The 21,052-nt window shown below is 51.2% G+C and overlaps 3 protein-coding genes across 7 annotated transcripts; 2 read left to right on the plus strand and 1 right to left on the minus strand.

The window, feature by feature from the left end:
* The first annotated feature begins 10,464 nt into the window (after positions 1 to 10,464).
* BICDL2 (BICD family like cargo adaptor 2) lies at positions 10,465 to 16,495 on the plus strand. Its single transcript, XM_011376570.2, has 9 exons — positions 10,465 to 10,755; positions 13,133 to 13,348; positions 13,473 to 13,589; positions 13,691 to 13,837; positions 14,722 to 14,913; positions 15,025 to 15,174; positions 15,582 to 15,712; positions 15,965 to 16,085; positions 16,175 to 16,495. Exons 1-9 carry the CDS (start codon positions 10,474 to 10,476, stop codon positions 16,334 to 16,336), a joined length of 1,518 nt encoding a protein of 505 aa, XP_011374872.1. The 5' UTR covers positions 10,465 to 10,473; the 3' UTR covers positions 16,337 to 16,495.
* Positions 16,496 to 16,647: 152 nt separating this feature from the next.
* Positions 16,648 to 19,439, minus strand: THOC6 (THO complex 6). Of its 2 annotated transcripts, XM_011376577.2 has the most exons (13): positions 19,301 to 19,439; positions 18,616 to 18,731; positions 18,446 to 18,510; positions 18,251 to 18,354; positions 18,125 to 18,162; positions 17,981 to 18,029; positions 17,789 to 17,860; positions 17,595 to 17,697; positions 17,462 to 17,511; positions 17,314 to 17,376; positions 17,105 to 17,215; positions 16,886 to 17,020; positions 16,648 to 16,806 (listed from the first exon to the last, which is right to left on the minus strand). In XM_011376577.2, exons 1-13 carry the CDS (start codon positions 19,337 to 19,339, stop codon positions 16,726 to 16,728), a joined length of 1,026 nt encoding a protein of 341 aa, XP_011374879.1. In that variant the 5' UTR covers positions 19,340 to 19,439; the 3' UTR covers positions 16,648 to 16,725. The 2 variants fall into 2 exon arrangements, with proteins under 2 accessions (XP_011374879.1, XP_023377003.1); XM_023521235.1 differs by lacking the exons at positions 17,789 to 17,860; positions 17,981 to 18,029; positions 18,125 to 18,162.
* A 211-nt stretch (positions 19,440 to 19,650) lies between these two features.
* Positions 19,651 to 21,023, plus strand: HCFC1R1 (host cell factor C1 regulator 1). 4 transcript variants are annotated; one of them, XM_011376573.1, is made up of 4 exons: positions 19,651 to 19,837; positions 20,073 to 20,198; positions 20,311 to 20,439; positions 20,679 to 21,023. In XM_011376573.1, exons 1-4 carry the CDS (start codon positions 19,743 to 19,745, stop codon positions 20,812 to 20,814), a joined length of 486 nt encoding a protein of 161 aa, XP_011374875.1. In that variant the 5' UTR covers positions 19,651 to 19,742; the 3' UTR covers positions 20,815 to 21,023. The 4 variants fall into 4 exon arrangements, with proteins under 4 accessions (XP_011374875.1, XP_011374876.1, XP_011374878.1 ...); XM_011376574.1 differs by having other exon boundaries at positions 20,142 to 20,198; XM_011376576.2 differs by lacking the exon at positions 20,073 to 20,198 and having other exon boundaries at positions 20,250 to 20,439.
* The last annotated feature ends 29 nt before the right edge of the window (positions 21,024 to 21,052 follow it).

A 21,052-nucleotide genomic window follows, 5' to 3' on the forward strand; every position in this document is an offset into this window, starting at 1 on the left:
ATGATGAAAAACTTCTCTAACCTGGTGAAGGAAATAGATATACAACCCCAGGAAGTTCAGAGAGTTCCAAACAGGATGAACCCAAAGAGGTCCACACCAAGACACATCATAATTAGAATGTCAAATATAAATACAAAGAAAGAATCTTAAAAGCAGCAAGCGAAAAGCACTTAGTTACCTACATGGGGCTCTCATAAGACTCAACAATTTCTCAATAAAATTTTGCAGGCCAGAAAGGCTTGGCACTAAATATTCAAAGTGATGAAAATTCAAGACCTACAATCAAGATCAGTCTACCCGGAAAAGCTATAATTTAGAATCAAAGGACAGATAAAGAACTTCCCAGATAAGAAAAAGCTAAAGTTGTTCATTGCCACCAAACCAGTATTACAGGAAATGCTGGAGGGACTTCTTTAAGAAGAAAAGAATATATACCAAAAAAATGAATAAAGAAAGGCAATAACTACATATCTATTAACAAGTACTTTAAATGAAAAAGAACTAAATGCTCCAAGCAAAAGAAAAGGTGGCCAAATGGAGAAGAAAACAAGACCCTTACATAGGCTGCCTGTAAGAGACTCACTTCAGATTAAAAGACACACACAGATGGAAAGTAAAGAAATGGAAAAGATATTTCATGTAGACCTAGAGGGTAGTGTGCTGAGTGGAGTAAGTCTGAGAAAGACAAATGCCATATGATTTCTCATACATGCGGAATCTAAAGAACAAAGTAAACAACAACAGCAACAACAACAACAAAAAGAGAAACAAACTCATAGATACAGAGAACATTTTGGGGGGGTTTAGGGGGGCAGTGAAAAAGGGAGAGGGATTAAAAAATAAAAATTGGTAGTTACACAATAGTCATAGAGATATAAAGTATAGCATAAGGAATATAGTCAATAATATTGTAATAACTATGTACAGTGTCAGAGGGGTACTAGATTTGTTGGGGTGATCACTTCGTGAGTTATATAGATGTCTAATCACTATGTTGTACACCTGAAACTAGTATCATATTATATGCCAATTATAATTGAAAAATAAAAAATATTATTTAAAAAAATGGGTAGGAAAAAAAATTTTAAAAAATGGGCAAAGGACTTGAATGGACATTTCTCCAAAGATACACAAATGGCCAATAAGAACATGAAAAGATGCTCAACATCACTAGTCATTAGTGCTTCCTCTTTGTTTCACTTCTATCAATTTGCTTAATTCACCTTATTTCTTAATAACTATTTAAAAATATCCACCCTGCTAAGACTAGTCTCTTGCTTCTCTCCTCTGCTTTTCCCCATTTTCTTATTAATTAACCCAATATTTTTATTAGTAGTAAGACCCATGAGGGAAAATGGAGAGAACAAATTCTGTAAATCTTCCTCAATGGTCCTTCAGTAATATTACACAGGGTGCCCATGCAACAGAACCCCCTTAACCACAGCATTTACTATGACCTGGGTAATATGCACTCACTGGGTGAATATTCCAGTCATAAAGCCAGTCCCACATGGCTTGCGTATGGAGCATATCAGCTGCTTCATCTGGGGTGTTCCACTTGGCATTGATAGGGGAAGATGGACAGTCCCCCCTCTCAGGGTAAACAGACCTTACTGTGGCTTTTATCCAGTCTACCAGGCTGACTGTTCCCTTGAGAAGAACCTCCTGTGTGTGTCTGGATCACAACAGCCATCTGTGATGGTTCCATAGGGAGCTATGGGTCCTGTCTCAACCTAAACTGCTCTCCTCCTCACTCTGCAGCATTGAAACCAGAGACACAGCCCCCAAATTTGTTACTCTTACAATCCATTTCAGTAAATATTCTCAGGAAGCCGGTGATACCAATCTACAAATGAAATGATTCCTTCACAGGATGCCCTTGGTTTCTGTAGTTTCTTGGTTTTGCCCTTCCCCACATTGACTACCTTCTTGGTGATCACAGGTCTTAGAGATACTTTCGGTTTTCCTTGTACAATTTTCACCTTGGGCAGCAACTTTGAGGCCAGTGGCCAAAGCTCAGACTCACTGAAATCTGAGCTTAGTCTAGCATCAAGGTCCAACTCAACACTTTCTTTTAATTTCATTTTGGCTACTACAGATAACAATAACCAAGGGATGGAAGATTTTTCTTTTCTTAAAACATTATTATTAGTTTGCACATCTTCCTACATTCCATGAACCAGCTCCCCGGGAGAGGGTTCATCTCTAAATTCCATTGGTAAATTTATCTTTAGTAACCGAGCACAGCTGCTGCTGCATCCACGGGTGACCATGTGGCCACCAGAAATCAAAGGCTCCTCACACCTACCCTTTCATTCTTTCTCTCCCCAAACCACATGTTTCTGTGAGCCAGGGCTGTACGAGCAAATCCCACTTCTCTCACACCAACTACAGTGAGAACCTTACTTCTCATAGTATCCGTTTACAAGGGTTTTAGGAGCCCTGTGCCAGAGACCAACATTACACACACACACACACACACACACACTATTATTATTATTTTTTTATTATTATCTCACACCATGTTTGTCATCAGATTGACAGAAATGACAAAGTCTGATGATGCCAACTATTGGCCAGGTGTGGGCCAGATGAAACTCATGCTCTGCTGGGTGTATTTTGTGGTTGCCCCACAATGAGATCAATGCTCCCCACAAAATGTGGTTCAAATGTGCAGGCCGATGAGGCTACTCCCACCAAGAGAATATGATGAGATGGATTACTCACATGATGAGGCTTTCAGGAGGAAGGAGGGCAGATCTGAAATGGCTTGAGAGAGCAAAGAGAGGCTTTTTTTGTGGTTAGGGGATGATTTCAATTTCCCTTCAGTGCAAGGGAGAGATCAGGGCCTTCTTGTCAGCCTGCTTAGCTGTGCAGCACAAGCGGAAGAGGGAGGCATGGGGCTTTAAGGCTGTGAGCAGTCAAACATCAAAAATGGAGTCAGACTCTTTACTACACAGTGTAAATTAATACCTACACTTTGGAAACCAGTTTGGTGATATTTAATGAACCTAAAGAGCATAACCTCTGTGGTAGATAAAAGGTGGGTACAAATTCTTTGCTACTCCTCCCTTTAAGAGGTGGAATTTAATCTTCTGCCCTTGAGCCCAGGCTGGGCTCAGAGACTTGCTTGACCAGTGGAACGTCATGGAAGTGATGGTTCTGGGACCTTCAAGGCTGTGTCTTATGAAGCCTTGCAGCTTCTGTCTGGGCCTCTTGGAACCTCACTTTGGGGGAAGTCAGTTGCTATGTAAGAAGTCTAAGATAGTCAAACTGTGAGGAAATCCATGCAGGTCACAGGCAGATGCTGTGTGGAGAAAGAAATGCTGTCTGGCCCCAGCTGATGCAGCCATCCAGCCCAGGTGCCAGACATGGGAGTGAAGAAGCCTTTGGATGACTCCAGCCCTGGCCACTGTTTATATGCAACTGCATGAAGGCCTAGGAGCAAGAACCCCAGCAGAGTCCAGCCAACCCTCAAAATTGTGAGAGAGAAAACCAAATTGTTGTTTTAAGCCTCTAAGTTGTGGAATGGTTATTATACAGCAAAGATTACTGGATCACCTCTCCCCACTCACTTCACTTGTAGATGGATGATAGCACAAAACTCCCACCCATGTGTCCATGGAGATATCTGTACAAGGATGTGCATTAGAATGTTGTTTATAACATTGGAAAAGTGCCAACAGATTAAATGTTCATTGATAAGTGAGTGGAGAAATAAAGTGGGGCATAAACATTGGATGAAATACCAGATAGCAGTTAGGAACAAACTAAATCCAAATGCACTATCCTGGCTACATCTCAGAAACCTTCTGGGAAACAGCTTTCCTGGATTCTTTAAAAAAAAAAAAAAAAAAGTCAGGATCCTGAAAGACACATAAGAAGATAGGGAAACTATTTTAGATAAAGGAGACTAAAGAGAAATGACAGCTAAATGTAATACGTGATCCTTGATTGGATCATGGGTGGGGGGGAAGTCATCTAAAAATAGCATTACTGTGAATTGCGTAAGATTATTGTATCTATAGTATTTTTTTAATGTTCAATTTATCACATGTGATAATTATACATGATTATAGGAGAATATCTGTGTCCTCAGGAGATGTTGAGTAAGAAGCCAGAAGTAGCCGATGGTTTAGCAAACTGTGTGCGGGTGTGTATACTGCAAGAGAGAGAGAAAGCAAATGTGGCAAAACGTTCACAATTGTGAGTCTATAGGGAGGCCGTTATATTATTCCTGAAACTTTTCTTTAGGTTTGAAAATTTTCGAACCTATTGATTCCACTGATACGTACAACATGGATGAATCTCAGAAGCATTATGCTAAGCTTATCAAAGAAGACAAGCACAAAAAGACCACGCACTATAAATGATTCCATTTAGAAAGCATTCTGGAAAAGACAAAACGATAGTGATAGAAAGCAGGTCAGTAGTTGCCAGAGGCTAGCAGCGGGGAGAGAGATTGACTATAGAGGGTCATGGGGAAATTTTGGGATGATGAAAGTGTTCTAGATCATGATTGTGATGGCAGCTATGTTAATGCACATACTTGTTCAAAACTCATCAAATGAAACACTTAAAATTGGTGAATTTTATCATATAAGAATTATTCCTCGTAGTGGGTTCAATTATGTCTCCAAAAAAGATAAGTCCAAGTCCTAACATCCAGTCCCCAAAAATGTGACATTATTTAAAAATAGGGTCTTGGCAGATATAATTTAAAGATTTCAAGATGACATCATTCTGGATTTAGAATAGGCCCTAAATTCAATGACTGGTGTCCTTATAAAAGAAAGTAGAGAGTGATATGAGACCCAGGGACACAGAGAAGACCCAGAGGGGAAAGCCATGTGAGGATGAAGGCAAAGATTATAGTGCTGTGTCTACGAGCCAACGATTGCTGGCAGCGCCAGAAGCTGGGAAAGAGGCATAGAATATATTTAACCCTCAGAGCATCAAGAAGGAACCAACCTTGCTCATATCTTGATTTTGGACTTCTGGCCTCTGGAACTATGAGACGATAAATTTTTGTTGTTTAGTAATTCATTACAGCAGTCCAAGAAAATGAATACATACATACCTCAATAAAGTTGGGTTTGTTTTTTTTTTTAGTTAGGAAGAAACTTGGAAACATCAAGTTAAATGGAAAAAGCAGGCTGCAGAACAATGCATTAGTGTGAAATGTTTTATATAAAGATGTTAAATGCTCCCAACAATACTACTTATTGTTCATAGACTTTGTATATGTTGTAAAATCCTGGAGGTGCCTTGGTCTGAAACTGGCTCATTCCAACACTGGGTCCCCTCAATGATGGGGGCAGGGAGAGAAGTGGGGGCATTTTTCTGTCCTCTTGCTGCCCCGCATAGACTGCCCAAGGCATCATGAGGTCCTGGAAGGCTTCCCAAGAGAGGAAACTGCAAGCTGAGGTGTGGAACAGTAGGGGCCCAGCAGGGGCTCAGAAAGTGGGGAGAACATTCCAGGCTGAGCATGGGCCTGGAGGCCCCAGCAAACTGGCTTGTCTGGGTGCCAGATGGAGAGCATATGATGGCTGGGTTGACAATACCTCTTATATCTGGACATACTCCAGCCTCCCTAGGGCTCCTCTGGGGCCACTCTGTCGCTCCCATCCATCTTCTTCCTGAAATCAGCAGGGAGGCAGCTGGGGGCAGGGAGAGGCTGGAAGGCCAAGGCTCAGGTCCAGAAGGGCAACTGGAGGCCAGAACTCCTGGGTTCGGAGAAGGCCGGAGGCCAGATCCAAATATCTGAAGAGTAACTGGGGCTGGGAGCCAGGCAAGGGTCTGCCATGTAGGCATAAGCCAACCACTTTGCCTCCCTGAGCTGGTTCACTGTTTGAAGGATATGACTTCATCAGGTTGCTATGAAAATGAAAAACATTGTAACATGCATGGTTAGTCACCTATTGTGACCAGGCCGAGGATCACTAGCATCAACTTAAGTGCTGGCACTTCATCCTCATTTAATCCTCACAACCCTATGAGCTAGGAGCTATCATCCCCATTTTACAGATGGGGAAACTGAGGGCTGCAGAGGTTAATCAGCTGAATGACACAGGTGTGCACAGCTAAGTGGCCAAACTAGAATCTGGACCGAAGCCGTGTGATACAGCGCCCATGAGCCAAATTCCTTTGCTGTACTGCTTTATTGTACTGCTTTATTGTACTGTTTTATTGGTTCATTTCTGGTTTATGAATTGAAACCCCTCCTAGTTCTTGGGTGAGTCTCTTGGGAGCCAGGCCCTGACTACTTTATCTTTAGGTGAGCCCAGCCCCTGACTGGCAGGAGAGGGGCTCAGGAAAGGTGTGTTGAGTGGGGGTAGGTGGGGGTGGGGCCCAGGGTGACCCTAGCATTCGGAGGGGGTCAAATGGCAGCAGCAAGTGGAGGCTAGGGTGTCTCCAGCCCTGCAAAGTCTACCAGGCTGTTCCCACAGGTGTGTGGGAGATTATGGAGGACTTGCTAGGCAATGCAGCCCTCAGACCCCTTTGCAAAGAAATCGACCCTTCTACTCTGGACTGGCAGGAAACCTTGTCCCAGCCCCAGGACCCTGGAGTCCCAATCCCCTCCAAGGAGTCCACAGTCAAGAGTCCTAGCTCCCATCTTCCTCTTATTTTTCTAAGACCCAGTCAAAGAGGCCCGTACTTCCCCATGACTCACGCGTCCTGGCCAAAGGGATTTGGGAACCACCGGTACTGGCTGGCAAAGCTGGTTATGCACATCTCCACCCATATTCAATAATGTTGTGTTGGTAGCTTGAAATCAGCCATGGAAGCAGTATTTATACCACAGAAATTGACAAATGCAACAAACCCAGGCTTTCTTCTCCCCTAGACAGGCTGTTGTTAAATAGTTACCAGCATGACACTGCTCCTAGCCCTCCATTTGTCCCTGCTCACCAGGCCAGGAGCCCCTGTCACAGGGACTCAAGGAGCCCTGGAAGTCTGAGGAGAATCATGACAAGCCACAAGGCCATGGCTGGGGCATCACCTGTATGCCTAGGCTGCATAGGGCTGGACCCAGGAACGCAGTCCTGAATCCTCTGGTCTCCATTCTAAGGCCTCTGTCCCAGACTGGAGCACAGTGCCCAGCTCTGGGCAGCCTGGGAACTAAGAGACCCAAGCTGGGAGCCACACTGACAAGTCACTTTAGCTGTCCTTGACTGCAGCATGGGAATCAGTAGAAGAACACATACCCTAAAGTCACACTTCTGCAGATCACATTTAAGTTCTGCCCATGTGAATTCAAGCAAGTTAGGTCCTCCCTGAGCCTCAGCTTCTGTAAGATGGGGATAATAGTAGTTCCTGTTTCATTAGGATGTCATGAAAGTAAACAATTTATGACTATAAAAGAGCCGAATTAGCAGAGTGCTTAACATGTTATTATCATTGCTAATAATTTCCTATCCTAAACCACAATATCACCTCACACCTGTCAGAATAGCTATCATCAATAAATCTACAAATAAGTGTTGGCAAGGATGAGGAGAAAAGGGAACCTCATGCACTGTTGGTGGGATTGCAAATTGGTGCAGCCACTATGGAAAACAGTATGGTGGTTCCTCAAAAAATTACAAATAAAACTACCATATAACCCAGAAATTCCACTTCTGGGTATTTAATCGAAGAAATCCCAAACACTAATTTGAAAAGATATATGCACCCCTATGTTCACTGCAGTGCTACTTACAATAGCCAAGACATAGAAGCAACATAGGTGTTCATCAATAGACGATTGAATAAAGATGTAGTACATATACAATGGAATGTTACTCAGCCATAAAAAATGAGATCATGCCATTTGTCACAACAGATGAACCTAGAGGGTATTATGCTAAATGAAATTAAATAAATAAATAAATAAACCAACAAAAAGAAACAGACTCATAGCTACAGAGAACAAACTGATGTCTTCAACAGGGGTGGGGGTGGGGGTTGGAGGATGGGTGAAAAAGGTGAAAGAGATTAAGAAGTACAAATTGCCAGTTACAAAAATAGTCACAGGGAGCCTTTTGGCCAGAACTGCCATCTTCCAGCAATTCACCAAAATGACCAACACAAAGGGAAAGAGGAGAGGTACCCACTATATGTTCTCTAGGCCTTTTAGAAAATATGGAGTTGTTCTTTTGGCCACACATATGCGAATCTACAAGAAAGGTGATATTGTAAACATCAAGGGAATGGGCACTGTTCAAAAGGGAACACCCCACAAATGCTACCACGGCAAAACTGGACATGTTTACAGCGTTACCCAGCATGTGGTTGGCAGTGTTGTAAACAAACAAGATAAAGTCAAGATTCTTGCCAAGAGAATTAATGGACATATTGAGCATATTAAGCACTCTAAGTGTTCGAGATAGTTTCCTGAAACGTGTGAAGGAAAATGATCAAAAAAAGAAGGAAGCCAAAGAAAAAGTTACCTGAGTTCAACTGAAGCACCAGCCTACCCCACTCAGAGCAGCATACTTTGTGAGAATGAATGGAAAGGAGACTGAGCTGCTGGAGCCCATGCCTTATGAATTAATGGCATGATAGGTTTTTCTTTTTTTTTTAAGACCTCTAATTGAGTAGGTGTCCTCTATCACAAAGAAATATTTAAAGAAAAAAAATAGTCGCGGGCATGTAAAGTACAGCATAGGAAATATAGTCAATAATACTGTAACTACTCTGAATGGTGCCAGATGGGTACTAGTTATCGGGGTGAACACTTTGTAAGGTATATATAAATGCCTAATCACTATGTTGTACACCTGAAACTAATATAATATTGTATGTCAACTTTAATTGAAAAATAAACATGTATAAATAAAAAATAATAATTTTCTATCCCACAAGACAGTTGTGAGGGGAAAGGAGCTGACGTAGATGCTTCCCGTGGTGTCTGCACACAATAGGCGCTCCATTAATGGCAGCAAGATAGGTCAGTGCCTCTGATCTGGGTTGAGGTGACTTTCCTTGGGCTCCGCCCGGCCATTTCGGCCACCAGGGAGCGCCCCAGCCCCGTCTGCGGCACCGCCCCCTTACCTGTGCGGGCAGTGCACCTGACGCCGCCTCCGGAAGAGGGGATCCGGGACTGCGGGGATCTCCGAGAGAGCCCGGCGTCGTCGGGTGAGAGCCTAGGGGGCGCGGAGAACAGACTCCTGACGGGCTTCGGGCAGGACAGAGGCCGGGCGAGTTGGCGCGGTTGGCTGGGTAGCAGGGGCACCGGGACTGATTCCTGGGGCGGGGAAGCAGGGGAGGCCGGCAGGAAGGAAAGCGGTGGCTGGGCTTCGGACGCCTAGAGTTGAGGGTTATGACGCCTGGGTTGCGGTGCTAAATAGCAGCTCCGTGTGGGGAGGGGGAGAAGGAGGGTCGCCCTCTGGTTTCCAGAGCAGGGTCAGGCCCTCAGGGGCCACGTCAAAGAAACCCCCCAGGTGGGTCTGAGGGCAGCTGAGCTGGAACTCTTGTGACATCTGGGTCCTGCAGGTAGGGCTGGGCTTAGACACCTGGTGAGGGGAGGAAAGGAACAGGGGTATGTGAGTGTGGTGTGTGCACGTGCATGCGAGCGTGCATGGGGGGACCCCCAGAGGACTGCAGTGGAGTGTGCCGGGGAAGCCCCATGTATCCCCTCCCTCTGGAGCCCCTGAACTGCCAGGCTCTGGGAGGCCCTAGGGAAGTGCCACCAGGCTCCCATCCCCAGGGGCCGGCTGGTGAGTAAACAGGAACCTGGATTGGCGAGGCAGCAGTTGCTGGCACAACCTGTTACCTCGCCCTGCCCTGGGCCGGCCTGACATTTGGGCCCTTGGAAACTGGAGGACGGAGCCAACACTCCAGAAGGGGAAGGCTCAGGGTAGGGTCCGGGAACTTGAGTTCTGAAGGGTGGGGACCAATATACCTGGTTCCTGAGAAACTAGGAGAACAAGGTCAGGATATCTGGCAGGGCATCTGAGTCCTGAGGAGCTGTGGACCTGGGCTTCTGGAAGAGGAGGGGGCTGGATTGCTGGGGACTAAGGGGTCAGGACATCTAAGTTCCCAAGGCCCTGGTTTTGGAAGGAGAAGGGTCTAGCTTGTCCCTGAGTCTTGAGTCCCTAAGAACCTGGGTTCTGGGAAGAGTTTCTCAGCTGGTGAGTCTGGAAAGAGGAAAGCAGGGACCGTCATCAGGATGGCCTGTATCCCAGAGTACAGGGACAGGTTTTCTGGGAGCAGAGAATGTCTGCCAGACACAGAAGGCAGGATAGCCCATTTCCTACTTCTCCCTGCCTTAATTTACCCTGGGGACATTAACAGAGTTGTGTGGTCAAAACATAGATCATTAACCCTTTGTGGTCTTGGCTTCAGGACTGGGAGGGCCAGTGGGCAGGTGAAGAATTAAGGGTGGGCCAAGTCTTGGCCAGCTAGGAGTGAACCCCGGCTGCAGAGTACAGTGTCCTGCAGCTACCTGTCCTCACAGACCTACCTGTCCTCACAGATGCTGCAAGCACCATGAGCTCCCCAGAAGGGCCAAGCTTCCCGTCGGGGCTGCTCTCGGGGGGCGCCTCCCCCAGTGGCGATGAGGGTTTCTTCCCCTTCGTGCTGGAGCGGCGGGACTCATTTCTGGGAGGTGGCCCAGGGCCTGAGGAGCCTGAGGACCTGGCCCTGCAGCTGCAACAGAAGGAGAAGGACCTGCTGTTGGCCGCGGAGCTTGGCAAGATGCTTCTGGAGCGAAACGAGGAGCTGCAGAGGCAGCTGGAGATGCTGAGCACCCAGCACTCTGAGCGTGAGGAAGTGAGCTTGTGGCAGGGGTTGCAGGCAGGGGCAGGGGTGGGCAGGGGGAGGACAGGTAGGCAGGAGGAGGAAAGCCAGGTAGAGGATGCTTCTGGAATGGTTCAGGGCTGGGCCCATTCTCCCTGGCAGTGTTGTCCAGTGGTTAAGAACACGGACTCTGAGGATAAATCAAAACCTGAGTTTAGACTCTGCCTGACTGTGTGACACTGGGTAAGCTGCTTGCGCTCTCTGAATCTTGGATCCGGCTCCTAAGCGGTATAGTGCAACTCCAACAGTTACTGAGCACCTCTTCCCCACCTGGCTCTGAGCTAAGCACTTTCCATGCATCATCTCAGTCAATTCTCACCCAACTCTGTGAGGTAGGAACAGTTCTTCCTTTACCCAGTTTCTGTTGTCAGCCTCGCTGTCATCCTGAGGTCATATCTGGCCCCTAAATACTCTGGACTCCACTGACAACAGTGAATCCATGTCATCAGCCCCAACTGCTGCCCCAATCCCAACAGGGGTAGCTTACTGCCCCACACCTCTCCACCAAACCATCTAATGGGTATCTCAACATAAGTGGCACTCAATTACGACCCATCACCCACTGTCCCCATCCCACCTTTCCATGGCGGCAGCAGATCCTGAGCATCTCTATGACCTCTTCTTTCACATGTGCAAGCCTTGTTGATTCTTCTAAACCAGATTCTGAGTCTACTCACTTCTTACCATCCCCGCAGCCTCCACGCTGTCTCAGCCTCCATCACCTCTGCCCCAGACACTGCAGCCACCTCCTCACTGGTCCTTAGCTTTTACTCTTGCTCTCTGAAGCCCATTCTTTATGGGGCAGCTGGAGGGATCTTCAAAAATTGTAAATCAGATCATTTCGGTCCTTGCTCAGAACCTCCCAATGGCTCCTCATCACACTTAGAATGAAACTGAAACTCCTCATCAGGTCCTAAAAGTCTCCATGGCGGCCTCCCTGACCTCAGCTCAGCGTACCACGCCTCCTCCAGCAGGGCCTCTTTTCCGTTCCTTGAGTAACCCCAGCTTGTTCCCTCAGGGCCTTTGCACTTGCTGTTCCTTGTGTGTAGCCCTCTTCCTTATTGCCCTGCAGGAGTCAGTTCAGACATCACTTTTCTTGAAGGAGCCCCCACTCCACCCTGCTCCTCTTCATCACTTCCCAGGATTTCCTTATAGCCCTTACTGTCCCTCCAAAACGACCTAGTTCAAGCATGTATCCATTTGCCTCAAACTCTTTGGTCGCTAAGCTGTTTGAGGCAGAGAACTTGGTGGTTTTGCTTACTGCTGACAGTCAGACCCCAGAACAGAAGGAACTCAGGAAATATTGCATGATTGGATGGATGGCTGGATGGATAGATGGCTGGATGGATGGATGGATGGATGAAACATAGATATATTAAAGAACTTGCCTGAACACAAAGCAGCAACAGGGCTGGGCACCAGCCAGGACAATTGTAACCCAATCCTGTGGACTTATTCTCAGAGCTGTGTCCACCCCACCCCACCCTGCCCCACCCCCCACAAATTTGATTAAGAGCTTGGCTGCCTGGGTGGGATCCCTGCTCCACTAACTCACTGTTTCCTTGGGCAAGGCATTTCACCTCTCTGAGCCCCAGTTTCCTCTGTAAAATGAAGATGTCAATGATTCTAATGCTAGTGAATTAAATGAAATAGTACAGGTAAAGCACTAGCACAGGACCTGGCAGTACTGCTATTAACTGTAGCAGCTATGTTGAGCATGGCCTTCCAGCTTTGAGAGTCTAAAGAGAGTTGGGGCCCGAGGCTGGCCCTCCAACTTGCCTGCCTCCCTTAGCTGGGCATCTGGGTTTGTCAGGCGCCTCCCCCTGCTAGTTGGACAGGTTTTAGGGAGGGCAGGCAGAGCCATGGGGCCTGGGTGGGGCTGGCCAGGGTTAATTAGAGGGAGCTGGCCAGGAGGAGCTAGGGGAGAGGGGCTGAGCAGAGGCTGGGCAGAAGCTAAATCTCCAGAGCCCCTGGGACACAGGTGTGTGAGGCCATGGGTAGGGGCTTAAATTCTGCCAGACTCAGGCGCCAAAAACGGCGCCTGCGACCTCGGGTCCAGAAGCCCAGGCAGCAGCCAGAGGTGAGTGGGCATCAGCAAGCCCCACCCCACAGCCTAGGGTCAGCCCCTCCTTTCTGGCCTGGAAATTTCTCTCTACTGCTCCCCACTCCTTCTCTCTGAGTCTTTGCATTTCACTCTCTCTGTCTGCTTCTTCCCTTACTGTCTCTTGCTTTCATGCCTGTCTCAGAACCCCTCAGACTCTCTTTGGGTTTCTGTCTCTCCATCTTAGTCCCTCAGCATCTATTCCAGTCTCATCTTTCCCTCTTTGTTTCTGACCCTGTATCCCCACAGCAGCTACAGCAGGAGAACCATGAGCTCCGCCGGGGCCTGGCAGCACGGGGAGCCGAATGGGAGGCCCGGGCTGTGGAGCTGGAAGGGGACGTGGAGGCCCTGAGGGCCCAGCTAGGGGAGCAGCGCTCAGAGCAGCAGGACAGTGGGCGCGAGCGGGCACGAGCCCTCAGTGAACTCAGCGAGCAGAACCTTCGGCTCAGCCAGCAACTGGCCCAGGTAAGACAGCCCTGAGCTCAGGTCAGGGTTGGGGACAGACTCCAGGGTCCAGATGTGGGGGTGCCCAGGGCTTGGTGCTAAAGCTTGGGCCAGCTGACATCTCCATTTCCTCCCCTCTCCCTAGGCCTCCCAGACTGAGCAGGGACTTCAGAAGGAACTGGATGCCCTTCGGGGGCAGTGCCAGACTCAGGCCCTGGCTGGAGCAGAGCTGAGAACACGGCTGGAGAGTCTGCAGGGTGAAGTGAGTGCCAGCTAGGGCTGGGGGCCTGTTGAGCCAGGAAGGCTGCAGGCTATCTAGAACTGGTCTAGCACCTCCCCTCTAACTCTGAGGCCTTTTGCCAGAACCAGATGCTGCAGAGCCGACGGCAGGACCTGGAAGCCCAGATCCGAGGCCTGCGTGAGGAAGTGGAGAAGGGTCAAGGCAGGCTACAGGCAACCCACGAGGAGCTGTTGCTACTGCGGCGTGAGAGGAGGGAACACAGCCTGGAGGTGACCCGGGGGTTGCGGTGTGCGGGTACATCCAGCTGGGACCTTAGCCACTGCCTCAGGTCTTCCTGGGAGATGAGGTCAGAGCTGGGTCACTATGAGCCCCAGCAGCTGGGCCATGAGAGCACAGGCATTAACCCAAGGGCAAGTGGGAGCCATGGAAGGGTATTAAGCAGGGGTGGTATACTCTTAGAATGCAACAGAGCCAGGCAGCTAGGCGGTCAAAGAGGGGGCTGAGGGTAGAGCTCAAGCCAGAAATGATGAGGACCTGGACCAGGTCTGGGGCAGCGGAGATGGAAAAAAGGGTATGAAGAGGCAGAATGGCCTGATATTTGAGATCTCAGGAGTTTGCGCTTCGGGGTTAAATTTTCTGGGTTCCTATCCCAGTATCCCTTCTTATATTGTGAGACCCCAGACTCAGTTTTCCCATCTGTGAGATGGGATGGTAATGAGACCTCTGGTGAGCATGTGAGGCACTGAGCACAGCGCGGGCTTAGAAAGCTCAATCAATTCTAGATGTTAGCAATTAGTGAAAAAGGCTGACAGGTTGGGAATGGGGCGGGGCTTTCTTTGAGATTCCCAGGTGGGGTGAGACTGAAGGGAAGGTGATGGGAGTCTTTAAAGCCGGGTGCCCGCGCGCGCCCTGCTTTATGGGCAAGGAAATTGGTACTGGCCAAGAACTGCGCGTCCCAAGGCCGCCCAGCGATACAGAAGGGAGAACAGGTTCTGGCTGCTGGGGTGCGCCGATGCCCAGAACCGCCTGGCTCTCCACGGCGCGCCGGCGCCCCCTGGAGGCGGGCCGCGGAATGCCTGCAGCCAGCGTACCTGGCTGACCGCTCAAGCTTATGTGTCTACCTACACTTGTCTTTCTAACCATGGGTTCACAGCTGGAACGTGCGCGCTCCGAGGCCGGGGAGGCGCTGAGCACGCTGCGGAGGTTGCAGAGGCGCGTCTCGGAGCTGGAAGAGAATTCGCGCCTCCAGGACGCTGACATGTCGGGAACCTCACTGCAGTCAGAACTTGCCGATAGCTTTGACGGTGATCAGCACCAAAACGCAGATGGACGCAGAAATTCCGTGGTGAGCTCACGGCCCACCAGTCCCAACGTGAGCCATCCAGGAGGGCTGCAGACTACACCCTTCTTTCTGAGGAAGTTCAACACCTCGCTAACCAATTCCTTTGGTGAACAGACCGCTATGTCCCCGGAGACCCAAGAGATGTCCAATCACCAGCCTTTGCCCCAGGAGGAGAGCTTGGAGCCTCCCAAGAAGCGAGCATCCCTGAGCCCAGGGGAAATACTGGAGGAGAAGGAGGCGGAAATGGCCCAGCTGCAGGATGAGGTGTGTGTATGTGGGGGGCAGGGGGGGATTGCGCTGGGTACAGAGCCCTAATTTCTTTATTCTATCTACAATTCTGAGCCTTTGTCCACTAATCTCCCTCTACCTGGATCACCTTTCACCCCAACAAACTTAGTCATGCTTCAAGAGCCACCTTCCTCAGGAAGGCTTCCTGGACTGCATCCCCCCCTTAGTACCACCTCCTAATGCTTCTCCATACAAACTTATACCACCCAATTAGCCCCTCACCAACATGGGGGCTCATACAATTCATCTCTAGCACAGGGCCACAGCTGCCTGGGATGTTTGTGGAGTGGGCAAGGGAGGGCTGGAGCCCGGGCTGCTGGGAAGAGCAAGAGCTTGGAGACCCAGAAGCCTACCTGCATCTCTGCCACCTCTCTTACCCGCAGGTCGAGCTGCAGCGGGCAGAGCTACAGTCCCTGCGGGAGGAGATGCGAAGGCAGAAGGAGCTGCGAGAGCAGGAGGACCTCGAGGAGGCCCTAAGCAGCGCCCTCTCTGATAGGGAGGAGGCAGTAAATAAGTGAGTGAGCCTGCCTCTGCCACCATTTACTACCTCCCCAGTGGGGCTGCGGGCCCCCAGAGAACTCTGGTCTTTCTAGGCCTCACTCATGATTTGGATTATAATTATTCCTACTCCAACCCAAGGGCTTTCTAACCTCCTTGGTTTCGGTGTTACTAGTCCCACTCAAGCTGGGGTCCAGGAGCCCCCGAACCCCCTGCTCGCTGAGGCCCCAGTACCCTCCTACCCTCTCTCTGCCCCTTTCGCTTTCAGGGCCCTGGAACTGTCCCTGGAGCTCAGCCGCGTCTCTCTGGAGCGGGACTCTCTTTCCCGGGAGCTGCTTCGCACCATCCGCCAGAAGGTGGCGCTGACACAAGAGCTGGAGGCCTGGCAGGTGAGGGGTAGGGGCCGGAGGGGCGGGGTCTACAGGAGGCGGGGCTGGTGTGCTGACCCGCCCTTCCCGCCCGGTTGACCTGCCTGCAGGACGACATGCAAGTGGTGATTGGGCAGCAGCTGCGCTTCCAACGCCAGAAAGAGCTGAGCGCAGCAGGATCAGCTCCGCGGCGCCCTGCTCCCCGCTTCTCGCTGCGCCGGGGTCCTGGGCCCGCCGGCGGCTTCTTCAGCAATCTCTTCCGAAAGACCTGAGAGCCTGGCCAAGGGGCCTGTCCTTGACCTCTCGGGCTCACTTTCCTCTTCTGGCCAATGGAGCAACAGGGCCTCCACTGTCTTCCAAGGGAAGTTGGGCAGGGGCCAGCTTTGGGGACCAGGGGCCCCAGGTGGGTGGCGGGGCAAGGTGAGGCAGAACAATCTATTTTTTGAATCTATATAGGTCTTATCCTTTCTAGGCCCCCTGGCCCTGACATGCCCCAGAGTGTGTGAGTATTTATTAAGAGTAATACATACATAAATCATTATACCGACTTGGTCTCCATTCTTAGGAAGAAAGTGCATGGAAAGAAAGCTTGAAATTTTATTCGTAAAAAGAAACAAAACAGTCCAGACCCTGGAATGGGGAGGTGGGGTGTTGCTGGAGGTCAGAAGGAAAGGGAGAAGGCTCGGTAGCCAAGATTGGTGAAGACATCCACCCGGCAGCTGTTGCCTGCAGCTGTCAACACCTGGAGGCAAGAGGAGGGTGACTGACCTACCCACACACCCTAGCCTCTCAGTATCCCCACAGCTCCTTGCAGGACCCACCTTGCACTCTGGTGCCGCTGGCTGCTGGTTGAGGCTGAGGCTGAGCAGTCCTGGGGAGGAGCCAGGTACCTGGGCCTTAAGCTCTCCACTCAGCTGCCACTGGTTGACACAAGGGCCCTGGCCGGCTGACAGAATCTAGAGAGCAGGGAGGAAACATGGGGATTAGGGTTGGAGAGAGGAGATGGGAAAGGGTGGCAAAATCAAGACAGAGAGCCTCACCAGGTCCTGGTAGAAGGTGACATGCTTCTGTGGTGCCCGCATGGGGAAGATGGTGGTGGGTGTGGAGGATCGGAGGTGCCAGAGGGTGAGTGCTGGGCCCCCTCCACAGACCTGGGCAGAAAGGTGGGAGTCCCAGCCACCATGAGCTACAGGCTCTCAGCTGGTAGGGCCCAGAGCTGCCACCCCATCCTGTACTTTGCCCGGCTCACCATCCAGTCTGAGTCAGTTGCCAAGCATCCAATCCAGCGCCCATTTTGGGGCCTTGAACACTCCTGGGAGACATGAGGGGAAGAAAGGAGGTGAAGTTGCACGTGATGTCCAGGGAGTAGGGAGGACAGGGTGTGGGTGAACCCTTACCTCGTGCTTGTAGACCTCGATCGTCTGGACTTCCTTGGCTGTGCGGAGGTCTGTAGAGAAAGAACCATAAGAGGCACCCTATCTGCCCCTGCTTCCCTCACCACTCTTTCCCTCCAACCGGATATTCCCTTACCCCAAAGCCGCACGGCCCCATCCTCGCCACCCGACAACACTTCAGGGCTCCGCTCCCGCAGTGCCAGGCAGTGAATATAGTCCGTGTGGCCCCGGAGAGCCCGCTATAGGGAGAGAGGCAGTGTCAGGATGAGATCCAGAAAGAATGCCTCTCCCTACTCCTCCCTGACTACCCCAGCTCCATGACCCTCTCACTGTGAAGGTCCCTGTCTCAAGGTCCATCGTATGCAACTGGCAGTCTCCCCCTGCCAGGATGAGGGAATTCTCCTGAAGAGGAAGGGAGGGTGGGATCAGCAGTCAATGTCAAATCAAGACAGTGATGGAGAAGGATCGAAGTATGGGCCAAGAACAAGGCAGAGTAAAGCCTTAGTTATAGAGGGATCAGACCTTGGGAATAAGAAGCAAAGCATTGATCTCAGGCACTTCCAGGCTGGTCCTAGGGGAAGGATAGGGGAGGGAAAGTGGGGGTCAGCTCTAGTGAGGCAGCAGCTGCACCCCCATGTGCTCTCTGTTCACATGGCCCTGGCTCACCTGTATGGGGGCTGATGTCGCCACAGCTCCTTACAGCCCTTTGTGGAGGAAAACAATGGGTGACCTCAAAGGCTCTCTCAGGGGCTGGATGCCCCAGCGCCCCTTCCCCAGCTCCATACTTCTTACCTTCTTGAGAATCTCTGCCCAAAGCCAGGCCTTCACCTCTCCGTCACCAGCACTGAACAGATGTCGATCAGTGGAGACCATGCTATAGACAGGCCCATCGTGGGCTAAACGGAAATGCAGAACCTGAGTGACTCTGTCCTGCTTCCCTCCTCTACCCTCGGGTCCCTGTAAGCCAGACTCAATGGCTACACTCACCTTGGAAGGTCACTACGGGCTTCTTACTTTCCTCTTTGGCCTCGGAACTCAAAGCAGCAGACAAGCTGAAGGGAGACGGGGGCGGGGTCTGAGTCAGAAGCAGGGGGCATCAGTCCCGGGAGGGCCTAGTGCCAGAGTTAATGGGTGGTATGGAGCAGGGGCGAGAGTACCTGAAGATGGCTATCTGCCCATAATTGTTGCCAGCTGCAAGGAACTTCCCGCAGGGTGAGACACTCTGGGAGAAAACAGTCATGTGCAGCCGCTGCAGGGCCTGAAACACTTCCATCTGTGGGGAGAGGCTGGATGAAGGCTGTCTGAGACCTTCCATCCACACACTCCTTCCTGGTTCCCCTGCCACCAGTTGGGCCACTGCCCAAACTTCTCAGCTTTTTGAGGCGCACTAAGCAGGCACCTGCCCATACAATTCCAGTAGTGGTTCCAAGAAGAGGGTGAGGAAGGGGAAAGTTGAGTCGTTAATGCCTAGTAGGACCTTGAGCAAGCCCCAGCCTCTCCTCCAAGTTTCTTCAACTGTCAAATGGAGCTCACAAGAGATTCTGTCACGATTGGATGAGTTACTGTACATAAAGAGTTTTGCACAGGGCTGCCTCATAGAAAGCGCATAAACAGTGGCTCTATTACCCCAATACAGAAAAACGTCCTGCCTTCTAAATCCTACTGACTTTCACATTAGGTCCCTGAGGTATTTCTGGGTTACTCTTCCGTCCCCGGGGTCAGAAGCCGAGTCGCACTGACGAGACCACACAAAACAGGGCTCAGGATACGATTCATCCGCTCCCTACGAGCCAGGCATGGACTACAAAGCCCATAAGGCACCGCACACCACGCACGCCTCACCTGACCCAGAGGCACCGCCTGCGGCACAGCTCGCTCCATCGCGAGAACTACACGTCCCAGAGTGCTCCGCGCGCAACGCAGCCTCACGCGTCCCGACGTGTCACTGAGCGGCACACCACCACCGAACCTCACCACCCCAATACCGCCGGTCGCATCGGCGCGCAGGCGGCCGCTGCGTACCACCGGAAGCCCAGGAGCCGAGGTGACCACTGCGAAGATCCTCGACACTTAAGTGGCGCCTACCACAATCCCGCTACACTGGGTCCCCTCCCCCACGGAGCACACCCGCCTTCCAGCCGTGCGCCAACTGTCTTCCAAGCCTGCGCGGAATCTTGTCGTTACGCGCGCCTAAAGCCACGCCTCTCACGTTGGGCCACGCCCTCGAAGGCTCCGCCCCTGTCGCCCGGTTCCCGCCCCTCTACCCACAGAACTCCGAACCCCAATGATCCTTCAGCAATCTCCGGAACGAGGACCCCCGGGTCAGGCCCTGCGCGACCCACGGGCCGCCTCGGGGGCACCTCGAGGCCTGGACACGAGGTGTGTGTAGGGGGGGGCCCTGGGTGGACCTGGCCCAGGGGCGCAGGAACTTTATCTGGGAGCTCAGGGTTGATGTGCAGGATGACACTCGGTGTGGCGAATCAGCAGGGCCTGGGTATAAGTGCAGACGGGTTTGGAGACTTCTGAGGCAGGCTGCTGGATGGCCCAGGAGAGTAGGGGTGACTTAGGCATCAGCTGAAAGGGATGAGCTGAGCGTTCCTGGTTTACCCTGCAGGCTCAGGCGAGCAGATCTTGGATATGGGGCCAAGAGGGTGGAGTGCACCTGGCTCTTTTTTCTTCCCAGCTCCCCTCCCCGAGGAGCTGTGCCCATGAGCACCAAGCGGCGCCTGGAGGAGGAGCAGTGAGTTTGAGGGCAGGGAGGGACTCCCAACGAGACCTCTTGTCACCTCAGGTCCCCATCAGCCTGCTTCCTCTGAATATCCCAGCCTGCCAGCCTCTCGGTCTCTCCCCAGGGAGCCTCTGCGCAAGCAATTCCTGTCTGAGGAGAACATGGCCACCCACTTCTCTCGACTCAGCCTGCACAATGACCACCCTTACTGCAGCCCCCCCATGGCTTTCCCCCCAACTCTGTCCCCACTCAGGTAGGCACCATCCACACTATCCACCGGCTAGGTCTTCTGGAGGATCACACCCGGTCCTGGGAGCCAAACTCTAAGCCCTGCCTCATCTGCTATTTTTAGCTTTTAGTCAACCTGTCATTCCTCATCTTGGCTCCTTAGATGGTGCCGGTAGCCAGGGAGCCCCTGGGGACCTGAACCTGGTTTGGGGGTGGCTCTGCCCCGCCAGCCTCAGCCGTCTGCCCTGTCATTTCCTCTTCCAGGAGCCCTTGTTCTGAGATGCTTCTCTGGCGATACCCTGGAAACCTGATCCCTGAGACCCTTCGGCTTCTGAGGCTGGGGGACACCCCTGCCCCCCATTATCCTGCAACTACAGCTGGGGACATAATGGAGTTCTGAGTGCTGGCAGTCAGTGCCTCTCCCCAACAACGGAGACCAACACCCCCACAAAGCAACCAGCTGCCCTGCTTTTTCTCCAGACCAGGCCTCTGGGCACCAGGACATGAGCCTCAATGAATCCTGAGGTTGGGAGGGGCAGGAAAGACAGCAGCAGGGAAAGGGAGGCATCCCCTCCACACACCAGAACTGAATAAAGATTACTAAGCTGATGAAGGCTTTAGTCTGGAACCTGGGGCCT

This window comes from Pteropus vampyrus, unplaced genomic scaffold (genome assembly GCF_000151845.1).
Source record: "Pteropus vampyrus isolate Shadow unplaced genomic scaffold, Pvam_2.0 Scaffold300, whole genome shotgun sequence".
Lineage (NCBI taxonomy): Eukaryota > Metazoa > Chordata > Mammalia > Chiroptera > Pteropodidae > Pteropus > Pteropus vampyrus.

What these genes read in the sequence shown, in the direction of transcription:
- BICDL2 (XM_011376570.2), top strand. Translation starts at nt 10,474, where the DNA reads ATGAGCTCCCCAGAAGGGCCAAGCTTCCCGTCGGGGCTGCTCTCGGGG. An exon ending in TCAGCCAGCAACTGGCCCAG is followed by an intron (nt 13,349 to 13,472) that starts GTAAGACAGCCC and finishes CCCTCTCCCTAG; the next exon opens with GCCTCCCAGACTGAGCAGGG. An exon ending in TGGCCCAGCTGCAGGATGAG is followed by an intron (nt 15,175 to 15,581) that starts GTGTGTGTATGT and finishes TCTTACCCGCAG; the next exon opens with GTCGAGCTGCAGCGGGCAGA.
- THOC6 (XM_011376577.2), bottom strand. Translation starts at nt 19,339, where the DNA reads ATGGAGCGAGCTGTGCCGCAGGCGGTGCCTCTGGGTCAG. An exon ending in CGACATCAGCCCCCATACAG is followed by an intron (nt 18,030 to 18,124) that starts GTGAGCCAGGGC and finishes TCCTTCCCCTAG; the next exon opens with GACCAGCCTGGAAGTGCCTG. An exon ending in TCACCTTCTACCAGGACCTG is followed by an intron (nt 17,021 to 17,104) that starts GTGAGGCTCTCT and finishes CCTGCTCTCTAG; the next exon opens with ATTCTGTCAGCCGGCCAGGG.
- HCFC1R1 (XM_011376573.1), top strand. Translation starts at nt 19,743, where the DNA reads ATGATCCTTCAGCAATCTCCGGAACGAGGACCCCCGGGTCAGGCCCTG. An exon ending in CGGCGCCTGGAGGAGGAGCA is followed by an intron (nt 20,199 to 20,310) that starts GTGAGTTTGAGG and finishes GTCTCTCCCCAG; the next exon opens with GGAGCCTCTGCGCAAGCAAT. An exon ending in CCAACTCTGTCCCCACTCAG is followed by an intron (nt 20,440 to 20,678) that starts GTAGGCACCATC and finishes TTCCTCTTCCAG; the next exon opens with GAGCCCTTGTTCTGAGATGC.